General features: G+C 45.6%; 1 protein-coding gene across 5 annotated transcripts in view; it reads left to right on the top strand.

Moving 5' to 3' along the window:
* The first annotated feature begins 730 nt into the window (after positions 1 to 730).
* The window catches only part of runx1 (RUNX family transcription factor 1), a 35,081-nt gene continuing 12,641 nt past the window's right edge, over positions 731 to 23,170 (top strand). Inside the window, exon 1 of one of the 5 annotated variants that reach the window (XM_041853128.2) lies at positions 731 to 947. In XM_041853128.2, the coding sequence (XP_041709062.1) occupies positions 890 to 947 (58 nt within the window). In that variant the 5' untranslated portion in view covers positions 731 to 889. Of the gene's footprint in view, positions 948 to 17,286; positions 17,395 to 21,853; positions 22,597 to 23,170 lie in introns of those variants that run through there. The other 4 variants (XM_041853132.2, XM_041853127.2, XM_041853133.2 and 1 more) reach the window with 4 other exon arrangements.

Here is a 23,170-nt window from a genome sequence, read left to right as displayed (position 1 = left end):
AGGTAAAGAAAGACAGTGAAAGAGAGAGAAGAGTAAGGAGGATAAGTGAGAAAGAGAAAGAGAGGAGGGAGACTAGAGAGAGAGAGAGAGAGAGAGAGAGAGAGAGAGAGAATGGCAAGGTTGGATTACAGCGTGTGACTCAGCCAGAGGTTAGTGTTCCTCTGAAACCACAGGGAGGGACTACCTCACCACCTCTAATCCCAGGATCAGGCCACCTCTGGAGGGTAAGAGCCCTTAAACCACAGCCTCCTCCACCCAGCGGGCACCAACCCTGGTCCTAGAGAACTACAGAGTGTATGTCATGCTTCTGTTCCAGTTCAGCACTAACACATCTGATTCAGCTGATCAACTAACCTTGGATGGTTGAATCAGGTGTGTTATTGCTGGGCTGGAACAAAAGTAGCTCTCTCTCAAGGAGTTGGTGGACACCAACACCGTAACCCCTCAGGGATCCAGGGCTTTGGGGTCCCTGAGCTCTGTTCTTTACCCAGGGAGAGAGCACCTTTCCCTCCATCTCCAACCTGGGGTGACCTGGGGGTCAGGAATGGGGAGTGTTTTGTGTTTTTGAGTTTGTTGTGCATTCATAAAGCAGTTTTCATCTCTACATAAGTCACCCAGTTACATCAAGATGTGGTCTGTAGTGTTGTGATGTTGTCTGTATTGATCTTGATCTGTGGGTGGGTGGGAGAACTTTAACTGACTCTCTCTGACCCTGTGGCCTGTGTGTGTTTGCATGTCACGAATCAGTTTTGAAATCCAAATTCCTGGGATTCTGGGAAAAAAAGAGGAAAGAGGAACGGACGAGAACATCTGAGCACTGGACGTAGCGGAGGACCGTCTGTTCCAGAGGTGCGGTAGCGTTGCTAGGACTGTTACCGAGAGCGTTGCCATGGCGTCCAACAGCATCTTTGAGTCCATGCCATCCTACCAGCCATGCTTCATAAGGGGTGAGTGCAGATGTACAGTAGATGTGTGTATGGGTATTGTAGTTCTGGTTGCTATTTTACTGTACTGTTGTAGTTTTTACATCTTGTGAATGGATCTGAAAACCACAGATCTGAGGGTTAGTATGTTGTTTTATCTGGTTAGCCTAGACTATGAGTTATAATACCACAAACCCTTCAGACTATTGTAACATCTCTACCACACACCACTCTCTACTGGTCTAGCTGAACTCTGGGTAAGCTTGATGGGCACCAACTCTTTACCACAAAGTCCTCTGACTCTTCTACACATCACAAGAACCACATCAACCACTCCTGTACTGTGAAACATATTCTAGATGTGTGGTTTGTAGTATCGTCTCTGTGTATCAGTGTTGCTTTGAGTCAAAAAATATTGAGAAGTGAGGAGGAGGGGAAGAGTGAGGGAGGAGAGGAGAAATGAGGGAGGAGAGAGGATGCATTCCTGCCTGCTGTGTAAGTCAACACTCACCATCTCCAGTCACTGCAGCTGTCCCACGTAGTGTGTGTCTGTGTGTGTGTGTGTGTGTGTGTGTGTGTGTGTGTGTGTTCTGTGCGAGCGTGCGTGCGTATGAGCGTGCATGTTCAGCTTTTTGGATCATCAGTGGGCTAAAACTGATTTAGAAACTTGCAGTCATTACTTTCTTTTTTCCATCATCCTCGTTCCTATTTGGAGCTCACCTCACCTCGGCTCACTTCTGTTTTCTCCTCAGAGCAGTTAGTGAACGAGAGCATATATCTATCTCCTCTACAGAAATCACAAACAGTCAAAATAGTGGGTGACAAAGAACGAGGTGAGAGAAAAAGAGGTGACAGGCTCTTGCCTTATGGCCCAAAACATCTCTGTTGGCTGAGGAAACGTTAGCTCTAGCATCAAAATGGAGTCAAGTCAGGTAACTGAATGAGCAGTCACTTTGTGGTAGTGTGTTTCTGAGAAAGACCTCGAGATGGGATCCTGAGTTTCCTGCCGCCTCTGTGTGTGTGTGTTTGTGTTAAGCTTCTCTCTGTAGAAGTTGTCAGTTAGCACAGGAAGTGTATCTGCAGGACCCGATGCAGGTTCACACATGTCTATGTGTGTTTGATTACTTTCTCAGACAGAGATGTGAAAGGACAACGAAAAATCACACGGTTCCGACCAGTGTGTTGTGGTATTCGTTTTTACGAGTGTGTGTCTTTCTGTGTGTGTGTGTCTTTCTGTGTGTGTGTGTCTTTCTGTGTGTGTGTTTGTGTGTTTTTGTTTCTCCTGCTACTATGTATCGTTCCATTTCCCCAAAGGTCAAATGTCGAAGTTAAGGGTTAAGTTTAAGCACTCATTCCGAATGGTTAAGGTAAAGGTTAAGGTTTGGGATAGGGTTAAAACTAAAAATACAAAAAGAGTGTCCACGACTGGGATCGAACACACAACCTTCTGATCCAGAGTCATGGGATTATGCCCATCCACTATCCCCATCAAAAGCCATGGTAAAACCTGATGGTAGTAGAGATCACTGTTGCCCCTAGTTGCCGGTTTTGAAGGCATTTCCCGACGTCCTCCGGACATTGATAGACGTCCAATTTCGACGTCAATCTTGAGCGATCTCCCTGGTGTGTGTGTGTGTATGTATGTGTGTGTATGTGTGTGTGTGTGTGTATATGTGTGTGTGTGTGTGTATATGTGTGTGTGTGTGTGTGTGTGTGTGTGTGTATACCCACATGAAAAAATACTACAGTTTACTATAGAATCTTACAATACCTATCAGTTATGGAAAATTACTAGTATTTCTCCAGTAGGTTTCCTGAAGGAGAATGCCTCCACTTCTATGTCAAAGATAATAAAACAAAAACACTATAGTAAATAATACAGTAATGTCCACAAAAACACTACAGGAATACTACAGTATACTATATAAGCTGCAAAAACACTACATTAATTACTATAGTATATACTACAGTTTTCTTTTACTACAGTATTTATATTATAGTTAACTGTAAATACTACAGTAAAGTCCGCAAAAACACTACAGTGAATACTGTAGTATTTATACCATAGTATAATATAGTATTTTTTATGTGTGTGTGTGTGTGTGTGTGTGTGTGTGTGTGTGTGTGTGTGTGTGTGTGTGTGTGTGTGTGTGTGTGTGTGTGTGTGTGTGTGTGTGTAATCCCTGTGGGGTCAGTTAGTCTTCAGTTAGGGTCTAATCTCTCTCACCACCAAGGTTTAGTCCTATGGAGACGAACAGATAAACTTCTCTCTCCAGACTTCACTAAAAGTCACAACTTTCTGTTCCTACTCTGTTCCCTACTCACACAAACACCAAAACCTGGTAGTCGATGTTCTCAACATTGCTTCTCATTTCAGCCTGACCTTTGACCTTCATCTCTCCTTCTCTCTCCTCCTCCTCCTCCTCCTCCTCCTCTTCTCCTCTCCATTCATTCTCACACCATAACTCAACTTGTTTTTCAGTCACCCAACTTGGGACTAAATTTACGTCCTGCCTCCCTCAACTTGCCTCGCCTCCTCTCCATCCTCTCTCCTTTCCCACTTGTTCATGCACCATATATCTCTATGTGGTCTGGATCAAACTCTTAGTTTTGAAGGTTGTTTTGCAGCTTTTCTGTCACCCAACGAAGGGCGATTTACGCTTCGCACCGGTTAACCCTGGCTTTTCTCCGGGTCTCTCGGCCCACGACCTGCCTGCCAGGCCCTGATATACACACACACTCACTCATACTCTCTCTCACCTCGGCGAGGGGTCTGTCCAGGCCTGATTGTGGTTATCAGGGGTCTCCAGGACCAGCAGGAGGAAACAGAGCGAGAGGAGAGCTGGGGCCTGCTACATACTGATTCACGCATACAGGGGATGCTCTCTCTCTCACACACACACACACACACGCACACACACACACACACACACACATACAGTACAACACAGTACATTTCATGCTCTGTCTCAAGAGCATAGTGACTACACACATGAATACACACACAGCCATACATCTTTCTGTTATGGCGGGTGTGTGTATGGGGGGCACATGGAGAGAGGGGTGACAGAGAGGATATGGGTGATGGAGAGAGGCAGGTTAGATATGCTGTGTTCTTAGAGAGATGTGTTTGAGGGGGAGGTGAGGGATGTAGGGGGATGGATGGGATTGAACCTTGTCCCTTGAAATGGGCAAACAGAGTCCCCCTTCCTTCTCGAGCTTATTTGCTCATTATGTGTTTTAGTTTGCGTGTGTGACATCTTGCATGTGTGAGACCAAGTACTTTGCATGTCTGTGTTTGTGTGTCTCTATTGAGTGTCCTGTCCCTGTGGCCCCCACTGGGTCTCTGTGTTGGTAATACAGTAGGTCTACATAACTGTACAGCCATGCTGGGTTCCCAGTTCCCCAGACCTACAGGCCCAGCTATGGCTCCATATGTTGGGCCAGACCGCCAGAGGCAGAGCCCTCTGTTTTTCAAAGAGACAAATCTGCCTGTAGAGTCATGGAAATGGAACCAAATACCCACAAATCAGGAATCGCTACAGTTGTATTGATTCCAATAGATATGCAAACAGCTGCAATAAAGGTATTAATAGAATGGTTCTCCACAGAGTTTGTCTGAGTCCTACAGTATCTATGGTGTTGGGACTATGGCTGGAGGCAGGGTTATTGAGCAGTTCTGGACCAACAGACAGACAGAGAGACAGACAGACCGTCCACTATCGAGCGTCAGTGTCCAGGCCAAGGTATTGACCGCTGCCTCTCTCTCTGGACAAGGGTACAGTAAGACACCGGAGCAAAGATGAACGTGGTGCCCTTACCTCTGCTGCGTGTGTGCAGAGATAAACGTGGAGCCATTAGGAGTAGACGCTATCCGATAGACACTGTCCTGTAGTAGACAGAAGAAACTATAAAACAGAGGGATTGAGTCTATATGAAACAGGTTTGAGTCTATATGAAACAGGTTTGAGTCTATATGAAACAGAGGGATTGAGTCTATATAAAACATAGGGATTGAGTCTATATGAAACAGAGGGATTGAGTCTATATGAAACAGAGGGTTTGAGTATATGAAACAGAGGGATTGAGTCTATATAAAACAGATTTGAGTCTATATGAAACAGAGGGATTGAGTCTATATAAAACAGAGGGATTGAGTCTATATAAAACAGAGGAATTGAGTCTATATGAAACAGAGGGTTTGAGTCTATATGAAACAGAGGGATTGAGTCTATATAAAACAGAGGGATTGAGTCTATATGAAACAGATAGATTGAGTTTATATAAAACAGAGGGATTGAGTCTATATAAAACAGGGATTGAGTCTATATAAAACTGAGGGTTTGAGTCTATATAAAACAGGGATTGAGTCTATATAAAACAGAGGGATTGAGTCTATATAAAACAGGAATTGAGTCTATATAAACAGAGGGATTGAGTCTATATAAAACAGGGATTGAGTCTATATAAAACTGAGGGTTTGAGTCTATATAAAACAGGGATTGAGTCTATATAAAACAGAGGGATTGAGTCTATATGAAACAGAGGGTTTGAGTCTATATGAAACAGAGGGATTGAGTCTATATCAAACAGAGGGATTGAGTCTATATAAAACAGAGGGATTGAGTCTATATGAAACAGATGGATTGAGTCTATATAAAACAGAGGGTTTGAGTCTACATAAAACAGAGGGTTTGAATCTATATAAAACAGAGGACTTCTTACTAATGCCTTTGTCACAGAAAGCCAAGCAAAGGCGACAGTGGCAAGGATAAACTCTCTCTGCGGTTTAGTGCTGTTGAAAATAGTTCACTGTGAAATATTTGGATGGGAGGTGGGTGCAAGGGTGGTGTGGGGGTTGGGGGATTGTGTGTGTGGGGGGGATGGGGGGTGGTTGTTCCGTAAGTTTGTGAAACCACAGAGTGTGTTTGGTGGGGCTGATAAGTAGAGATGCAGTCAGACTTTACCCTCCTCCTCTCTCCCTCCTCCTCTATCGCCCTCCTCTCTCCCTCCTCCTCTCCCTCCTCCTCTCTCCCTCCTCCTCTCCCTCCTCCTCTCTCCCTCCTCCTCTCTCCCTCCTCCTCTCCCTCCTCCTCTCTCTTCCTGTTGCCAGACAGTCGGGTGTGAGGGGTGCAAAAATAACGGCATCCGTCAGTCTGTCTGTACACACACATTAACTCTCTCTGTTTCTCTCTCTCTCACACACACACACACACACACACACACACACACACACACACACACACACAAGCACACTAAGGGCTTTATTCAATCCGTATCGTGGAAGTTCAGCGTTACAGCATGATTGAAATTGAAAGGCAATGTTCCGGCGTTAGCAGAGACTGCATTCATGGTAAACGCTGCATATCGGAAATTCCCTTTACATTTCTATGGCGCAGTCTGTAAGGCTTCAGCGATCCAGATTGAATAGAGCCCAACACTCTGTGGTACTGTGGTAGTAAAGCTGTGGCTAAAGCAGTTCTGTGTGTATCAGCTGTGGTAGTAGACTGTGGTAACACAGAGAGGTGACTGTGGCTAACCAGAATGGCTGACCCATATGCAAAACAAACGGCTCACTCTCTGTCTGCCTATCTTTCTCTCTCATACACTTACATAGTACACACACACACACACACACACACAACAGAGTACTTTCACAGAGCTGTTTCCTGAGATGTCCTTTGATTGACAGGCGTTTGGGATACTTCATCTAAGGCAACAGTTGCATTATTGTGTGTGTGTGTTACGTTCTTGTCTCCTAACGGCTCCTTACACACACAGAGCTGCTCTGCTTCCTTCCCCTTCACTGTCTGCTCTCTCTGTTCACCATTACAGCGAGGACAGCAACACTATTCAATACAGGCACTAGGGGACTCAAAGAGAGGGTCGGCCAACAGACGGACATCACCGTGTGTTTGTGTGAGGAAGATGATGTACACTACAGAGAGTCATTGTAACCCACAGTAAGGCTATAGGCATTATGAGAACACACAAAACACTGCTTTACATGGGAATCATTTTCATAACTTCTAATGAAGAGATCTGGACTCTCCCTCTTGCATGGTCACTGACTCTACTGCTCTCTCTCTCTCTCTCTCTCTCTCTCTCTCTCTCTCTCTCTCTCTCTCTCTCTCTCTCTCTCTCTCTCTCTCTCTCTCTCTCTCTCTCTCTCTCTCTCTCTCTCTCTCTCTCTCTCTCTCTCTCTCTCTCTCTCTCTCTCTCTCTCTCTCTCTCTCTCTCTCTCTCTCTCTCTCTCTCTCTCTCTCTCTCTCTCTCTCTCTCTCTCTCTCTCTCTCTCGTCCCTGGAAATCTATTCGTCAAACAAATGACTCAGATGTAGATAAGTTCAAAGTCACGTACACACACACACACAAACTCACACACACATTCTCTCACACATGCATACTGTGCATCTGTGCTTCCTCCTCTTCTGTATCATTGTCATTGAGGACTAGTAACTCTGTGACAGGCCCAATGGCAAGACTTTAGCTCAGTGGGCTAACACGGTCCTGAATCTAGCAGATGACCAAGGCTTTATACCCGGTCAGACACATGTGAACCATATGCCATGTCTGATGTAACTATGTGTAAGTTAACACGGCCCTGGGTTAGGGTTAGTATCTGAGCCAGCCACAGTGACTTGGTTTATATGTCTGTCTGTCTGACTGTCTGTCTGACTGGATGTCTGCTAGAGTAATTAGTTGTTATGACACACAACACACCACACACACACACAACACACCACACACACACCACACACACACACACACCACACCACACACCCACGCACACCACGCACACACACCACACACCACCACACACCACACACCACACACCACACACCACACACCACACACCACACCACACCACACCACACCACACACCACACCACACACCACACCACACACCACACACCACACACCACACACACCACACCACACACCACACACCACACACCACACCACACCACACCACACACCACACACCACACACCACACACCACACACCACACACCACACACCACACCACACACACGCATCAGGGTAGTTTAGCTCCACCTGTTTCTGCGCTGTCATCCGAGCTATTCTTAATCACAGACACACACACACAGACACACACACACACACATACACACAGCAGACTATGTTTAGTCACAGCACCTGATATACAAACACACCAATAAATGGATGCTGGGATACATAAGCATAGACACACTGGTAGACACATAGACATACTGGTAGACACATAGACAGACATACTAACTCACTGTCAGAGACTTGCAGACATGGACTAACACATACACACACTCTGGCCTCAGTCGCCCTACTGTCTGGCTACAGTAAAATCACAAGTCATGTTCCTCTCTTTCATTTCTTCTCCTTTCTCCTCTCTCTCTCTCTCTCTCTCTCTCTCTCTCTCTCTCTCTCTCTCTCTCTCTCTCTCTCTCTCTCTCTCTCTCTCTCTCTCTCTCTCTCTCTCTCTCTCTCTCTCTCTCTCTCTCTCTCTCTCTCTCTCTCTCTCTCTCTCTCTCTCTCTCTCTCTCTCTCTCTCTCTCTCTCTCTCTCTCTCTCGCTCTCTCTCTCTCTCTCTCTCACTCTCTATGTCTCTCTCACTCACTCACTCTCTCTCACACACACACACACTTCCTCCTAGTCTTTTCTCTCTCCCTGGTGCTAATGTGTTAGTCTGTCTGTGAGGGAACAGGGTTGTCTTTGTTACCCAGCACTAATGGGGATTTCCACCTAACATAGTGTGTGTGTGTGCATGCGTGCGTGCGTGGGTGGGTGCGTGTATGTGTGTGTACCCCTAGGCCCTTCATGTAGATATGAAAGGGTTGTGTAGGTGTTGGCAATATGGCTAAACCTCCAACTAGCTCATCAGAGGGCAAAATGAAACCATAAACATATATTAATACCTATCCAGTCCTTTCAGATCTAAGAGGAGTGCCTGGGGCTAGGGTCTAGGGGTCAATATGGAATTGGGCATTGGACTACTACTAGTTCTCAGCACTTGGCTATTTCCCCAGCTGTGAACTCTAGGCCCGGATGAAGCCTGGGAGTAGAGTAGAGGCTGTCTGCCCTAAGCCTCTCTCCCTCCTCTGGCCCCTCTTGTGTCTGCCCCCCTCCCTCTCCCCCTGGGAGTCTGGGCCATGTGGTGAGCTGGCCCTACATCAGACGACCGGCCCAGGCGTTTGATCCCCCTCCTCCCTCCATCCCGCCTCTCCTATTCCGCTCCCTCGCTCCGCATCCGACGAACAGGAAGAGCAGCTCTAATAAAGTCCCTTCATTTCCTCTCCTCTTTTTCATCTCTCCATCCTCCTCTTCTCCCTTTCTTCTTCTTCCTTCCGTCTGTTTAATCACTCTTGCGTTTTATTTTGTCGTTTTTATATTATTCCCGCTTTGACTTGTTTTCACCTCCTCCTCCTCTGTTTCATTCACCCTGTTCTCTCTCTCCCTCGCTCTCCTTCCCCCTCTCTCTGGTGATTTCTCTCTGGCTTCGGGTTAGGTGTTAGTGTGTGTTTGTGTTAGAATGTGTTTTGAGGGGAACCAGTCCATTGGTAAGCCATCCCACATTCTGTATGTCATACTGAAGTGGTTCTGTATGTCTCCCCACAGCACCCGATCCCTCAGCCCCCTGGTGGGGTAACCCACTCAGCCACTGTATGTCTCCCCACAGCACCCGATCCCTCAGCCCCCTGGTGGGGTAACCCACTCAGCCACTGTATGTCTCCCCACAGCACCCGATCCCTCAGCCCCCTGCTGGGGTAACCCACTCAGCCACTGTATGTCTCCCCACAGCACCCGATCCCTCAGCCCCCTGGTGGGGTAACCCACTCAGCCACTGTATGTCTCCCCACAGCACCCGATCCCTCAGCCCCCTGCTGGGTAACCCACTCAGCCACTGTATGTCTCCCCACAGCACCCGATCCCTCAGCCCCCTGCTGGGGTAACCCACTCAGCCACTGTATGTCTCCCCACAGCACCCGATCCCTCAGCCCCCTGGTGGGGTAACCCACTCAGCCACTGTATGTCTCCCCACAGCACCCGATACCTCAGCCCCCTGCTGGGGTAACCCACTCAGCCACTGTATGTCTCCCCACAGCACCCGATCCCTCAGCCCCCTGCTGGGGTAACCCACTCAGCCACTGTATGTCTCCCCACAGCACCCGATCCCTCAGCCCCCTGGTGGGGTAACCCACTCAGCCACTGTATGTCTCCCCACAGCACCCGATCCCTCAGCCCCCTGGTGGGGTAACCCACTCAGCCACTGTATGTCTCCCCACAGCACCCGATCCCTCAGCCCCCTGGTGGGGTAACCCACTCAGCCACTGTATGTCTCCCCACAGCACCCGATCCCTCAGCCCCCTGGTGGGTAACCCACTCAGCCACTGTATGTCTCCCCACAGCACCCGATCCCTCAGCCCCCTGGTGGGGTAACCCACTCAGCCACTGTATGTCTCCCCACAGCACCCGATCCCTCAGCCCCCTGCTGGGGTAACCCACTCAGCCACTGTATGTCTCCCCACAGCACCCGATCCCTCAGCCCCCTGGTGGGGTAACCCACTCAGCCACTGTATGTCTCCCCACAGCACCCGATCCCTCAGCCCCCTGGTGGGTAACCCACTCAGCCACTGTATGTCTCCCCACAGCACCCGATCCCTCAGCCCCCTGGTGGGGTAACCCACTCAGCCACTGTATGTCTCCCCACAGCACCCGATCCCTCAGCCCCCTGGTGGGGTAACCCACTCAGCCACTGTATGTCTCCCCACAGCACCCGATCCCTCAGCCCCCTGCTGGGGTAACCCACTCAGCCACTGTATGGCCACCACTGCAGTCAATACTAGGCCCAGTGTGGGTACTGCAGAACATATCAAGTCAAATCAAATCCAATTTTAATTGTCACATGCTTTGTAAACAACAGGTGTAGACTAACAGTGCAATGCTTACTTACAGGGCCTTCCCAACAATGCAGAATACAATAAATAAAAACATTATAATAATAATAGAATAACACAAGGAATAAATACACAATGAGTAACAATAACTTGGCTATATACACGGGGTACCAGTACCGAGTCGATCTGCAGGGGTACGATGTAATTAAGGTAGATATGTACATATAGGGAGGGATAAACAGATCTTGCCTCCCATCATAGTGAGCTTCATCCATGAGAAACAGCTTTTTACTGGGGCTAGTGGCTACAACAGGATACTAGGGAGCCAATGCACCTTCCTGTATGAAAAAAATAAAATGTATCCACTCACTAACTGTAAGTTGCTCTGGATAAGAGCGTCTGCTAAATGACTAAAATGTAAAAAATTTAAATGAATGCTCGATGCCAAAGTTAGCCTCTGAAGTAAAACAAGAAGGAATGAGAATCATCGCTAATTGTGTCAACATTCCTTCTATTTATTTAACTATTCATTTATTCCTCTTCACTTCTCCCTCCCTTCTTTTCGGTACACCTCCTCTCTGATGGTGATGGTCGGGACGTGTTGGTGCATCCTAGCATGCGAAAAACGGCACGACTTTCCCCTCACGCTTTGCTTCTGGGGCGACATTGCCGCCTTCCATGCGAGAAACCGCGACAGGAAATGCCCATCTAGCTGTCGATAGAACGCCGGGGTGCCGTGGGGTTCAGTCCATTGGCCCGACCACATAGTCCCACAGAGTACCCCCGTGTTCTTCGGTAATGGACCGACCGAGAACCACCATGGCCCAATGGGACCAGTCCACCGTGCCTGCCACCCCAGTCCCCGAAACACTGTGGTTAACAAAGTAACGACACACACACACTCACACACACTCCACCCAGTCCCATTCCCAGTGTGGTTAACGAAGTAACCATGCAAAGGGTGTGTGTGTGAGGGCAACCTCCCCCATCCCTCCCATTCCTCTCATCCTTCGCTCCTGCACTCACCCATTTGTTCTATCCATCGAGTGACTCGACTGGTAATTTATTTATCAGTTCGTTGACGCTTCGCTCCAAGTGTGTCGTGGTGTGGTGAGAAAGAGAGGCCTTGGTTCCATTTACTGAACCAGCTCTTCTTCTTCTTCATTTAGCAATGGGCCTTCAGCCTCATGGGGTACTGTTAGGACCGAGGGGTACTGTTAGGACCGAGGGGTACTGTTAGGACCGGAGGGGTGGGATGTGAGGATGGATAATTTAGGTTGATTTGAGGTTGGGGGGACCTCTTTCTCTCTGTCTCCCTCCCTCCATCACTGTCTCTGTCATAAGCGATTTTGGCCGTATGAGTCGTTAACTGATTTTGATTTTGTGGCTGACTGATGACTGATGTATTGACCAGTGTCCTCTCTCTCCTCTCTCTTGCTGGAGGGAAAAGGCCAGCCTGACCACCAGTAAAATGTCCACCTAACCTCCCCCCACCCAACCTACCCCCATCCAACGTCCTAGTTTGGGTCACTCAGCCCATAACAGCCCCTAATGTTATCCCAGAGTTGTGTTATTAGACAATCACTCCGATGGGTTCTCAACCATGACCTTGTATTACCTATGTGGGGCAACCTAATTTCAGTTAACCCAGAACTAAAATATTGCGTAATTGGTCAGCTGCTCGATTAAGTTCTGGGACCATACTTGTTCAGGGAAGCGATGAAGAGATGCTAGAACGAGGAGCGGAACCGAAACGAGGAGCTCCACTCTCTCCCTTTGCAAATTACAGGCCGAATGTCCCCTCCCCTTCCGAAATTCAAAAGATGCTAACACCTGCGAAATCGTGATTTGTCCAAATAACCAGTGACGGAGAAAAATAAAAACACCGGAACTACTGCTGCTCGTTCCCGACAAATTATACGGTACCAGTTATGTTTACGTAGATCTGTCCACGAGAGATTAGGGGCAACCCTACCACTTGGCAACCCCACCAGTGAGAGTGAAAGATTGGTTGTGAGAATGGGCCTGCCATGCTGCCATTGACATGAGTCCCTCAGACTCTGGATCCATCTCAATAGTATAGATATGAGTCCCTCAGACTCTGGATCCATCTCAATAGTATAGATATGAGTCCCTCAGACTCTGGATCCATCTCAATAGTTTAAAGTGGCTTATTCTCTTTGGCTCCAACCTTACATAACTGTACAAGGTTTAACGTGTTGCTTTCACATTGCCAATGTTTTCAGATTAGTGCAGATTAAGGAGAGGATGGGAGTCCACTTTAGACTATTGAGGTACAGCCCTCCATCCCCATCTCTCTGTCTCTGCCTGTGACTCATGTCTGAAGAGACCCTCTGTTAGTTCCAACCACCAGGACCCAGTCCCAACCACAGCAGACCCAGTCCCAACCACCAGGATCCAGATTAGACTGCAGGCTACCTCAGACACTCATACTGATCACTGACCAACTGTCAGTTGGCTAAACAGGTTGTTTGAGTCAGTTTGAGTTTTTCTGTTGAGTCAGAGGGGCAACCTAACGTAAACCACTTCCAGGACTGTACAGAGGCAGTGGTAGAGTTCAGTCATTCTTCTCCTCTCTTCTGGACTCGTCCTCCTGGCTCTCGTTTCCTCTGGGATCTCCTCCTCCAATCCCTCTCTCATCCCTCTCTTCCTGCCCTGAGGCCAAGGCTCATCCCTCCATCAGGACACCATGCACCTTTACTGCCCATCCATACATCCCTTTATCCAGCCATCCATCCTTTCCTCTATCTATTGATCGTTCTATGCGTCCAGTACCAGTGGATGGTAGCTGAAAACCTTCCATAGTTTACAGATCAATAGCACTTTAAAAAATAACAGTAACCCGGGCCTAAATCACAACCGAGGAAGCAGACCCTATACTTGTTTAAAATATGCTGAAATAAAGACATGAAACTAAACATACAACACATATTCACTAGTTCCTGTCTCTTTTACACTGCTGCTACTCTCTGGTTATTATCTATGCATAGTCACTAATAACTCTACCCACATGTACATATTACCTCAATTACCTTGACTAACCGGTGTCCCCGCACATTGACTCGGTACCGGTACCCCCTGTATATAGCCTCGCTGTTGTTATTTTTACTGCTGCTCTTTAATTATTTGTTACTTTTATTTTGTATTATTTTATATTTTTTTTGAGATTTTGTTTGGTATTCTTTCTTAAAATTGCATTGTTGGTTAAGGGCTTGTAAGTAAGCATTTCACTGTAAGGTCTACACCTGTTGTATTCGGCGAATGTGACAAATACAATTTCATTTGATTTGATTCTGTTGATCACATGGAATATTGTCCTTTTTCACAGGTGATTAAACTAGTCAGTGTGTGTGTGTGTGTGTGTGTGTGTGTGTGTGTGTGTGTGTGTGTGTGTGTGTGTGTGTGTGTGTGGCGTGTATTTCTGCTTCACTGCACCTGCTCATCCATTCTAACTGCACTAAACGCTGCCTGAGGCAGATCCCCATAGCTCTCTCTCTCTCCCCCCTCTCCTGTCCCCCCTCCCTCCTCCCATCCTTCTCTCCCTCCCTCCCTGCTCAGTGCTCTATACAGCAAGGACATACATGCTGAGATATAAGCTGTAGGTGAAAAGTGAAGTGTGGACAGGACAGCTGAACTGTGCATAGGATTTATACTATGCCTGGAATAGGTGTCAACATTACAAGGGTACGAACGGGTGTCACGGTAACTTTTAGACGGGTAATATCATTTCAAACCGTTGAGGACTATGTGACCCGCTCTCTTTCCTCTCTCTCTCCCTCTCTTTTTCTCTCCTCTCCTCATCGCTTGTGTCAGAAAATCAATCAGTAGTTTCACAGGAGGAGAGCCTCATAGAGCTGCTAGCTTTCTCTCATCTGAGAGCACGCTGAATTATTCAACACACACACACACAAGCCTTCCCTTCTGAAGACTGGCAGTGCCGGATTCAGACACAGACAAACACAGTGCACTGAGTCATATCTGAGTTCCATTGTCTTTGTGAGTTTCAGTCAGAAATGACCAACTCAAACAGCACTTGGATTGAGGGATGGATGAATTGTAGTTGTCTGATTTAGTTGTGATAGACTGATTAGCCTGATTGTCTTGTCATGATGCTAGCTCTGGTGTTAGCCATGTTAGCATGACTGGGTCTATTAGGCTCTGGGAGATTCAGAGATGGGGCAGGGGAGTACAGGACAGGGACCATGGGAAAAACTGCCCCTTTGAAACACTGACGTCAAAAGTGTGTGTGTGTGTGTTGCATGTGTGTGTGTCACTGGTTAAGAGTTTTTCGTTAGTTGCAATGTAAATACAGCTGGACTGAGTGTGTGTGGGCCGTTTGTCCCATTCCTGGAGTGTGTGTGTGTGTGTGTGTGTGTGTGTGTGTGTGTGTGTGTGTGTGTGTGTGTGTGTGTGTGTGTGTGTGTGTGTGTGTGTGTGTGTGTGTGTGTGTGTGTGTGTGTGTGTGTGTGTGTGTGTGTGTGTGTGTGTGTGTGTGTGTGTGTGTGTGTGTGTGTGTGTGTGTGTGTACGCACGCACGCACGCTATTTGAGGGTGTGTGTCTGTTAACCAGGCGCTGGACCGCTCTGTTCTGTCACTTGGCAGTGCTGCTAACTGATATGTCAGAAAATCAATTAATTACTTTTAAGTAGCAGTTAAATGCATCCAAACAATACAGCCCCATGAATTATAGAGGAGGTGTGTGTGTGTGTGTGCATCCGTGCTTGCGTGCGTGTGTTTAAAAAATGTTTTCCCTCTTTTTTAATTTGAGAGTCACTATCACTGCTTTCACAATGTTCGATTACGGAAACTTTCAATTCCAACTGCTGTAAATCTTCTACAATAAACGTACAACAATCTGCTAACATTTTCAGTGAGTGAGTGATAAGTGACTGACTGACTGATGTGAAGCTCTTTGAAGCTCTATGAGACTCCTCCCCAGGATGTATCTCTCCATCGATCCCTTGTTCAGGGAGGTGGTGAAGGTGAGGGGTGGAGGTGGTGAGGAGGGGTGAGTGTGTGGGTATTGATCCTCAGTGTGGCCCTGGTGCTGGCCTCAGGGTGGCCCCAACTCTAGAGACAGCAGGGGACAGACTGCCCCTGGCAGAGAGAGAGAGAGAGAGAGAGAGAGAGAGAGAGAGAGAGAGAGAGAGAGAGAGAGAGAGAGAGAGAGAGAGAGAGAGAGAGAGAGAGAGAGAGAGAGAGAGAGAGAGAGAGAGAGAGAGAGAGAGAGAGAGAGAGAGAGAGAGAGAGAGAGAGAGAGAGAGAGAGAGAGAGAGAGAGAGAGAGAGAGAGAGAGAGTCAGAAAGGACAAGAACACAGCAGTCCCCTAAGAGAGGGAGAAAGAGAGTGATAAATAAATATAAAGAAAAAGACGATTAGAGGGACAGTTCAATCCCGTCCCCAAAGAGAGACTCTAACCTGCAGAGATTGGCAGAGTGGAAAAGGAGGTTCCAACCAACTAATACAGTGTGTGTATCCAGTAACAGTGTGGTAACAGAGGCGACTTATCCTGTCAAGCTCGTCCCTAGCAGTGCCTTCACTAGACCATCATGCCCTGCTGTGGCGTACCAAAGCCCTGCAACACACACACATTTGGTGTCCTGTGGTACTGCCACTGGTGTCCCCAGAGTTCCGTTGGGCCCAGGTCTGTGGGATAGTGAATATGAGTGGCGGATTCAGGGTGTGTGTGGAGGACTACCCAGAAACCTCAGTGGCCATCCACCAACCTCAGCCAGACCAGAGGACTGATCCGTGTCACACTAGGTGGTTCCCAGGAAGCCAGGGACCAGCCATAGTGGTCATGTCACCTCAGGAGACGTCACTGGCAAATCAAACTGTCGCCGTCTTTAGAATGTGGTATACAGACGTTCCAGTGTAAGAACTGGTGGTTTCCAAACTCTGGCGTGAACCACTGAGGAAATGTTCAATTTTCATGTGATCCACATATTCAGAGACAATCACTTAAAACACAACCCAGTCTTTATGGCTAAGACCAACTCAATCCCCTGCTCACTCAAGTTTAAGTCCTCTCCTCCATTTTCACAGTTTGTCAGAACTTTAGAAAAAGAAGAGTGGGAGAGAGATGAGAGAAAGACATGGAGGGGGGAGCGATAGAGAGAGGAAAGGAGAGAGCGAGAGAAATCATTTCAGTCGCTAAATGAAATTAGCAGGTCTGAGTTGCCTGAGGGCAGAGTGATGCCGAGTCCCCCGGGGCTACGCTTAGTGAGGGAATATATTAAGCATGAGTGGATGCCATCCTTTTCCCTCCTTTTCCCTCCTTTCTCTCCTCCTTTCTGTCTTTTTCAGTTTTTCACTAATATCTTGGGTGAGGGGGGAGGTGGGTAGGGTGGCGGGTGGGTATAAAAGGATACGGGTGAGAGTGAGGGGGATCTAGCTTTCCATATTCCCATGCTGGGTCTTTAAAAACCCACCCCACCGTTTGCTCCGCCAGTACCTAGAGACGAAGCATGAATCCTGGGCCCTTCTCCAACTCCGGTCCCCTGTCCTGGGCCATGTACCTGATGAGGAAAGGCCGAACTGGCAATGGGCCCTTTGGTAATCTAACCTGCTTTTATTACTACACATGTGTCTTCATCTACCCCTTCCTCTTCAACATCATCATCATCATCATCACTGTCTGCCTCTCAACCACTGTCGTCTTTGTCTTTGTTTGTCAAATTGAAAGACATTTGACCTGAATCTTCCTCATAACTCATCTTTATCTGCTACTATTTCATCATGATCTTCATCATCATCCCCACCACCATCATCATCATCTGCTTCCTCTCAGCCTTTTTAATCTTCTTTTGTTTACTTTCTCTCACCTCTCATTTTTTCTCCAGTCTGTTTTCCAATCTTGTCTGAGTGGGGTTAAGAAACCAAGAGTGAAACAATTGATTGATACAACAGTTTTTATTTCTGTGTGCTACAGCTGTATTTTGGTTTGGGTGGTTCACATTACCTGATGCTAACTGATGCGCCAAAAACAAAAGACTGAATGATGTGCTCAATATATTTCTTATTTTATCTAGAAAATTTTTTTTTTAGGCTATATTAATCTGTAGGCCTGTAGGTTCATGGGTAGGCTAGATTCATGGTTTATGCTGATGATTTGTAATTTAAACCAACCATCTCTCCAGAATTGATTATTTCCCAATGCAATGGAAGCGGCCTCCAGTTAATCGCGCAAACATGCTACAGCGTGTAGCCTCGCGACGCATATCGATAGATTTGATAGCCGACTACATACATTATTGATCAAGCAGTTTGCGCCTATCCGATTACCGCTACTCAGAGGTGAACGGGACGAAAGGAAATCCAAGCCTCTCGCTCTCTCGCTCTCTCTCTCGTAGACCTCTCCCTGTATGTCCCCTCAAAGCAGCAGTTCTTCCTTTAGGCAGTAAAGTCGGTTTATTTGTGTGGAAATATTTCCTTAAATTATATTGAAATCGAGAAATGTTTTAATTATTGCATATTTTAGGCCGTGACTGTAGGCTATAGGTTTTTTATTAAATAATATAGGCAATAATCTGAGACCAACGTTTTCACGCCTATGGCTTACCAAAATCGGACTGCATCACATTTATTCAACATCTAAAAAAACTACATTGTATTTGTTTTAATTAGAATCGAATCTATTTAATATGATGTGTTATATTGGAGTAAATAGGCTATTTGCTTTGTTTTATTGTTTTTAACTAACAATTATCTAATTATTAGCACATCTCCAAGGGGGTATTTTAACTGAGGTTTGTGTTTTATTAAATCAAATCCTAAATGTATTTACGACGATATTAGAATAGGCTATAATAAATTAAATAATCTCCAATTATAGATTTAGTAGGATCAGTTTACAATTAAATGGATCTCTTATACTCTTTTAAACTGAAGTATTGCGAACCACTTCATCAGTTTGAAATATGTTTGTGTCCTAAATTTGTGGCCCATTGTTGTTGATTAAGGGGCAATCCGGTATGTGCTGGTAGGCTCTACGTGATGTTCTGTGGTGTGCTGCATGGTAAAAGATAACATTATGGTAAAAGATTAGTTGTGTCCACTGGTTTCTCAGCACGGCTATATTTCAACACAAACAATTGCTACAAAACACCTTCCATGCGTTTCCAGTCAAATGCGCAAACGGCGGCTGGCCCGGGCCTTGCCGTCACGACGCACACCTGCACAGAGATATAACTAGCTTACATGAGTCATTGGATGTGGTTGTAACGGACTTATTTGATAGACTGAATTATAATGCTTTAATCAATGGGACATTATTGACTTTAGCCTATAGTGATTAATACGTGTGGTTTTATTGTTTAAATGTTTTTTTTTTTTTTTTTTGATTATTGTTCAGCCATGGCACAAGTGGTTATTTTATCCGGAACCATTGAATCACATTTCCAGTGAGCTGTTTGGATGTGAGTCAGTGAAGTTGATGACCAATGATGCTTTTAAACATGAATAATCACTCATCATTCTGCTCGCAGTCTTTGGCGACGGAAAATAAAAAGACTGCTCGAGCCTACGTCAGAACACCATTATTTCGATAGGGCCTAAATGAATCAATCCAACAACAAAAAAATGTTAGGTCAGGAAAAATCAAGTTAGGATTCTTTGCACCGTGTTTACTGTATATAGAGCAAAAGGGCCAGTCACTTTCCATCACGGACACTGTAGTCGGTCCGGACAGGCGGAAGCGTAAGCCGTTACATTTTTTATCATCACCCCCGTGGCTATACGTTCTTAAAACACCGAGAGAGAGGAGAGAAACTGACAGTTCTCTAAAACTCCCCGACAAGGCTGTCAGACTGACCTCTCTTTGTCAAATCAAACTGACAAACTCATCAGACGAACACTTTCTGCTGATATCTGCAAGTACAGGTGAACTAGACTTCATTGTCATTATGGCAAAGACAAATAGCCTGAGTCGCGATAAATATAGCACTGGCTAATTGAAATTAACTAAACATAGGAGGTAATGAGATAACAAAATTATAATGTTGGATTCCAGAATAATTTTATTTGTGCTTTGCGCATTTGAAAGTAGCCTACAATTTGGGGTTAAATTATTTCCATAATGGAAAATATTTACACCATGCAAAAACATTCACAAATAGACATGAGATCGTTTGTTTTAATTTGCGTGGATTTCTCACATGTATATCGTCACGCAATATCAAATAATGATCTACAGTGAGGCAGGCCTGCGTGTATGTTTCAGTTTGCCATTTGCCAGGAGGTGATTTAGATCGTATGCTGCCACCTATTGTTGACATTTGGTGCAGCCACGACGCCCACACTGCGCACTGACACTACAAGACCTGAGAGGTGCATTATGCAGTCGTGGAAAAAGTGTTCAATAGTCATACTTCAGTAAAAGTAAAGATACCTTAAAGAAAATGACTCAAGTAAAAGTGAAAGTCACCCAGTAAAAGTCTAAAAGTATTTGGTTTTAAATGTACTTAGGTACTCAATTGTCATAGGCCTACTTGAGTAAAAGTAAATGTTATACATACAATTCTTTATAATAAGCAAACCAGATGGCAGGATTGTCTTGTTTTTTTTAATTTACGGACAGATAGGGGCACAAACTCCGTATTTGTGTTTAGTGAGTCAGCCAGATCAGAGGCAGTCGGGGTGACAAGAGTTATATTGATAGGTGCGTGGATTTGACCATATTGCTGTACTTTTGGGGGTCAGGGAAAACGTATGGGAGTAAAAGTACATATTTTCTTTAGGAATGTAGTGGAGTAAAAGTAAAAGTTGTCAAAAATATAAATAATAAAGATCCCCCCCAAATTAGGCTACTTAAGTAGTACTTTAAAGTATTTTTACTTAAGTAGGCTACTTTACACCACTATGTGGCAACGTTCAAATGAGTCAATGCGGTGGAAAATAAAGGTAGCTTTCGTAGATAACGGTTTGTTTTAAGTCTTGTTTTTGATGAGGACAAGATAGCCTTCATTCTGACACAGTGAAAGCTGCTTTTTAAGCATGCGCTTTACGCACGAGCTTTGCGCACGAAATTGAGGTATGATTCACACTGTCATCATGAAATACATCCCCTATTCAATGGTTACTTTTGTCATTGTGTCTGTGTTGTGCATGGCTTGTGGAACCTACTATAACGTCAACCTCTGAAACCCCATCACTTTGGACCCTAGCCATAGTGCGTTAGAGGGGGAATAGGCCTATTAGAAATGGGATATCGTCCCCAAAATACGTCTCCTTGGCCTCTATAATATAATCTATTCGCAGATGGGTTATACAGTTAGAGCGGTGACGCCGTGACTATTGCTGATATCATATTCCCCGAATAAATCAGCGTATGACCAATACGTCTACTGGAACAGTACACGCGCCCTGGAAGTCAGCAGAATGTTTGTCTTTGTATAAGTGTCCTCCTCATCGACAGATGAGTCATTTGGGCTTCTCTCTTTACTTTTCCTGTTAGTGCACGTCTATATAGGCACATAGGCTATGTCTTATTGGCTAACTTATTGCATGGATATTTACTCATCTTATTTTGTTAAGGTGTGTGCAGACTATGTTTTGATACCGACACGAGAAATCATCCGGGAAATATCAGGCATTAGGTAGGCTAAATTGTAATTTCCAACTAAATATGTGTGTTTGGTGTCCAAACGCATAGACCTATTTGTGATTTGGGCTGATTTTTTCTGAACAATCATTTTAATCAACCTTTCAAAATATTTTCTTCTGTTATTTGTTTTTGTATTGGTATCCACTATCCAATTGCACGCTGTTGACTTTTAAGTTAAAACCACAATACTAGAGCGCGACTGCTGCGCCCTCGCTCACCGAGCCTCGTGCACCGCAGCCCCAAAGTGGAATTCCATTGACTGGCGCGAGCCTTCCTCAGAACCCACAGTTCCTCCCTCCCTGGACGGACGCAGCTCTGATTGGTTACATCTTACCGGACTCTCCGTAGTTGCCCGATTCCATTGGCTGACATCTGTCTCTATGCAAATCTAACCCTGGAGGGACGCATTCCAGCACTGCTGACTGCCAGTAAAACCCTGCCTCTCACTGTCGCGACGTTCATTCATACGCAGCAAACTGAACCCTATACGCACCCGGAGCGTTCAACAAGGGTGTGTCAAAATATAAGGCTATTGGCAGTGACACATCCTAGACAATATTTATAAAAGCGAAATTGAAGTATTAAAGTTTTTTCCGTCTCCAATGTTGGCACGCATAGAGGCGAGAAGATTTCTATTGCGCATTGGGGAGCCATAGAACATCCATCAAAGTTGACGTTCTGTGGCGAGTAACTCACAAGTTATTGAGGAACAACAGAATTAAAAAGAAGATAAAAAAATTAACCCAACTGGACTTTCTTTTCGCTGCTCGCCTGCTCATTTGAATGCGCCCGGAGACTTCCTTGGATGACGGTCCGGTTTTATTTAGTATCTGGTTGGTGGATGCCTCTTTAGTCTTCGTGTCCATAACACGGATCATGGAATGAGGACTTCACACACCGAGATTTAGCGGGATGTGCTTAATTTGTTAACGGAAGGTCTTTGACTCCACTCCAACGCATAAACCCAGTTGTAAACGTGCCCACGCAGATACCTTCAGATGGTCGCCTGATTTCCACTGTTCATCTAACGACAACGGGTTTAATTTTAGAGGCAAATATCAGAAGAAATATAGAGCTATATATTCCACAGAGAGTCAGTTTAACTGGATCCTACTGCGGTGTACAAATGGTCTTCCTTTGGGACGCCAAATACGGTACATGAACTTATTTTCACATTTTACGCAGGGTTGAATATGTGTTGGTATCTGTGTGTGTGTGTGTTGACATTTGTGCGTACTTTTATGCCCGCGCGCATTAACATAGCCAAGAAACACACCGAAACCAGAATCTTAAGAGGAAATAAACGTAATAATTGGCAGGAAGCCAACGGGTTTTTTTCTGTCATAGGGATTAGGCTATAGACTACATTTGGAACCTCACAGGCACAAAGCACTGAACCACTTCAGAGGAAAGTTGACATTTTGGTACATAATATTACACAAGTTCTGCAACAATATGGTATAGATAAATTAGACAGAACACTTGAGGTTGTCACTAGTTACCACAGCCACAACGTCATAAACCCCGCCTATTTCTATCATTTATCTTCTTAAAATGTGATTTTAAACCTAACCTTAACCCTAACCTTAACCACAATGCTAACTTATTCCTAACCCTAACCTTAAATTAAGACCAAAAAGCTCATTTTTGTTTTCATGAAGTTTTACGATACGCCTATAGCAAATGTTTACTTTATGACTGTGGTAACTAGTGGAAACCACATTAAAA

This window comes from Coregonus clupeaformis, chromosome 28 (genome assembly GCF_020615455.1).
Source record: "Coregonus clupeaformis isolate EN_2021a chromosome 28, ASM2061545v1, whole genome shotgun sequence".
NCBI classification, from domain to species: Eukaryota; Metazoa; Chordata; class Actinopteri; order Salmoniformes; family Salmonidae; genus Coregonus; species Coregonus clupeaformis.
The sequence above is the reverse complement of the archived record's forward strand: the minus strand, read 5'-3'. Positions and strand labels throughout refer to the sequence as shown.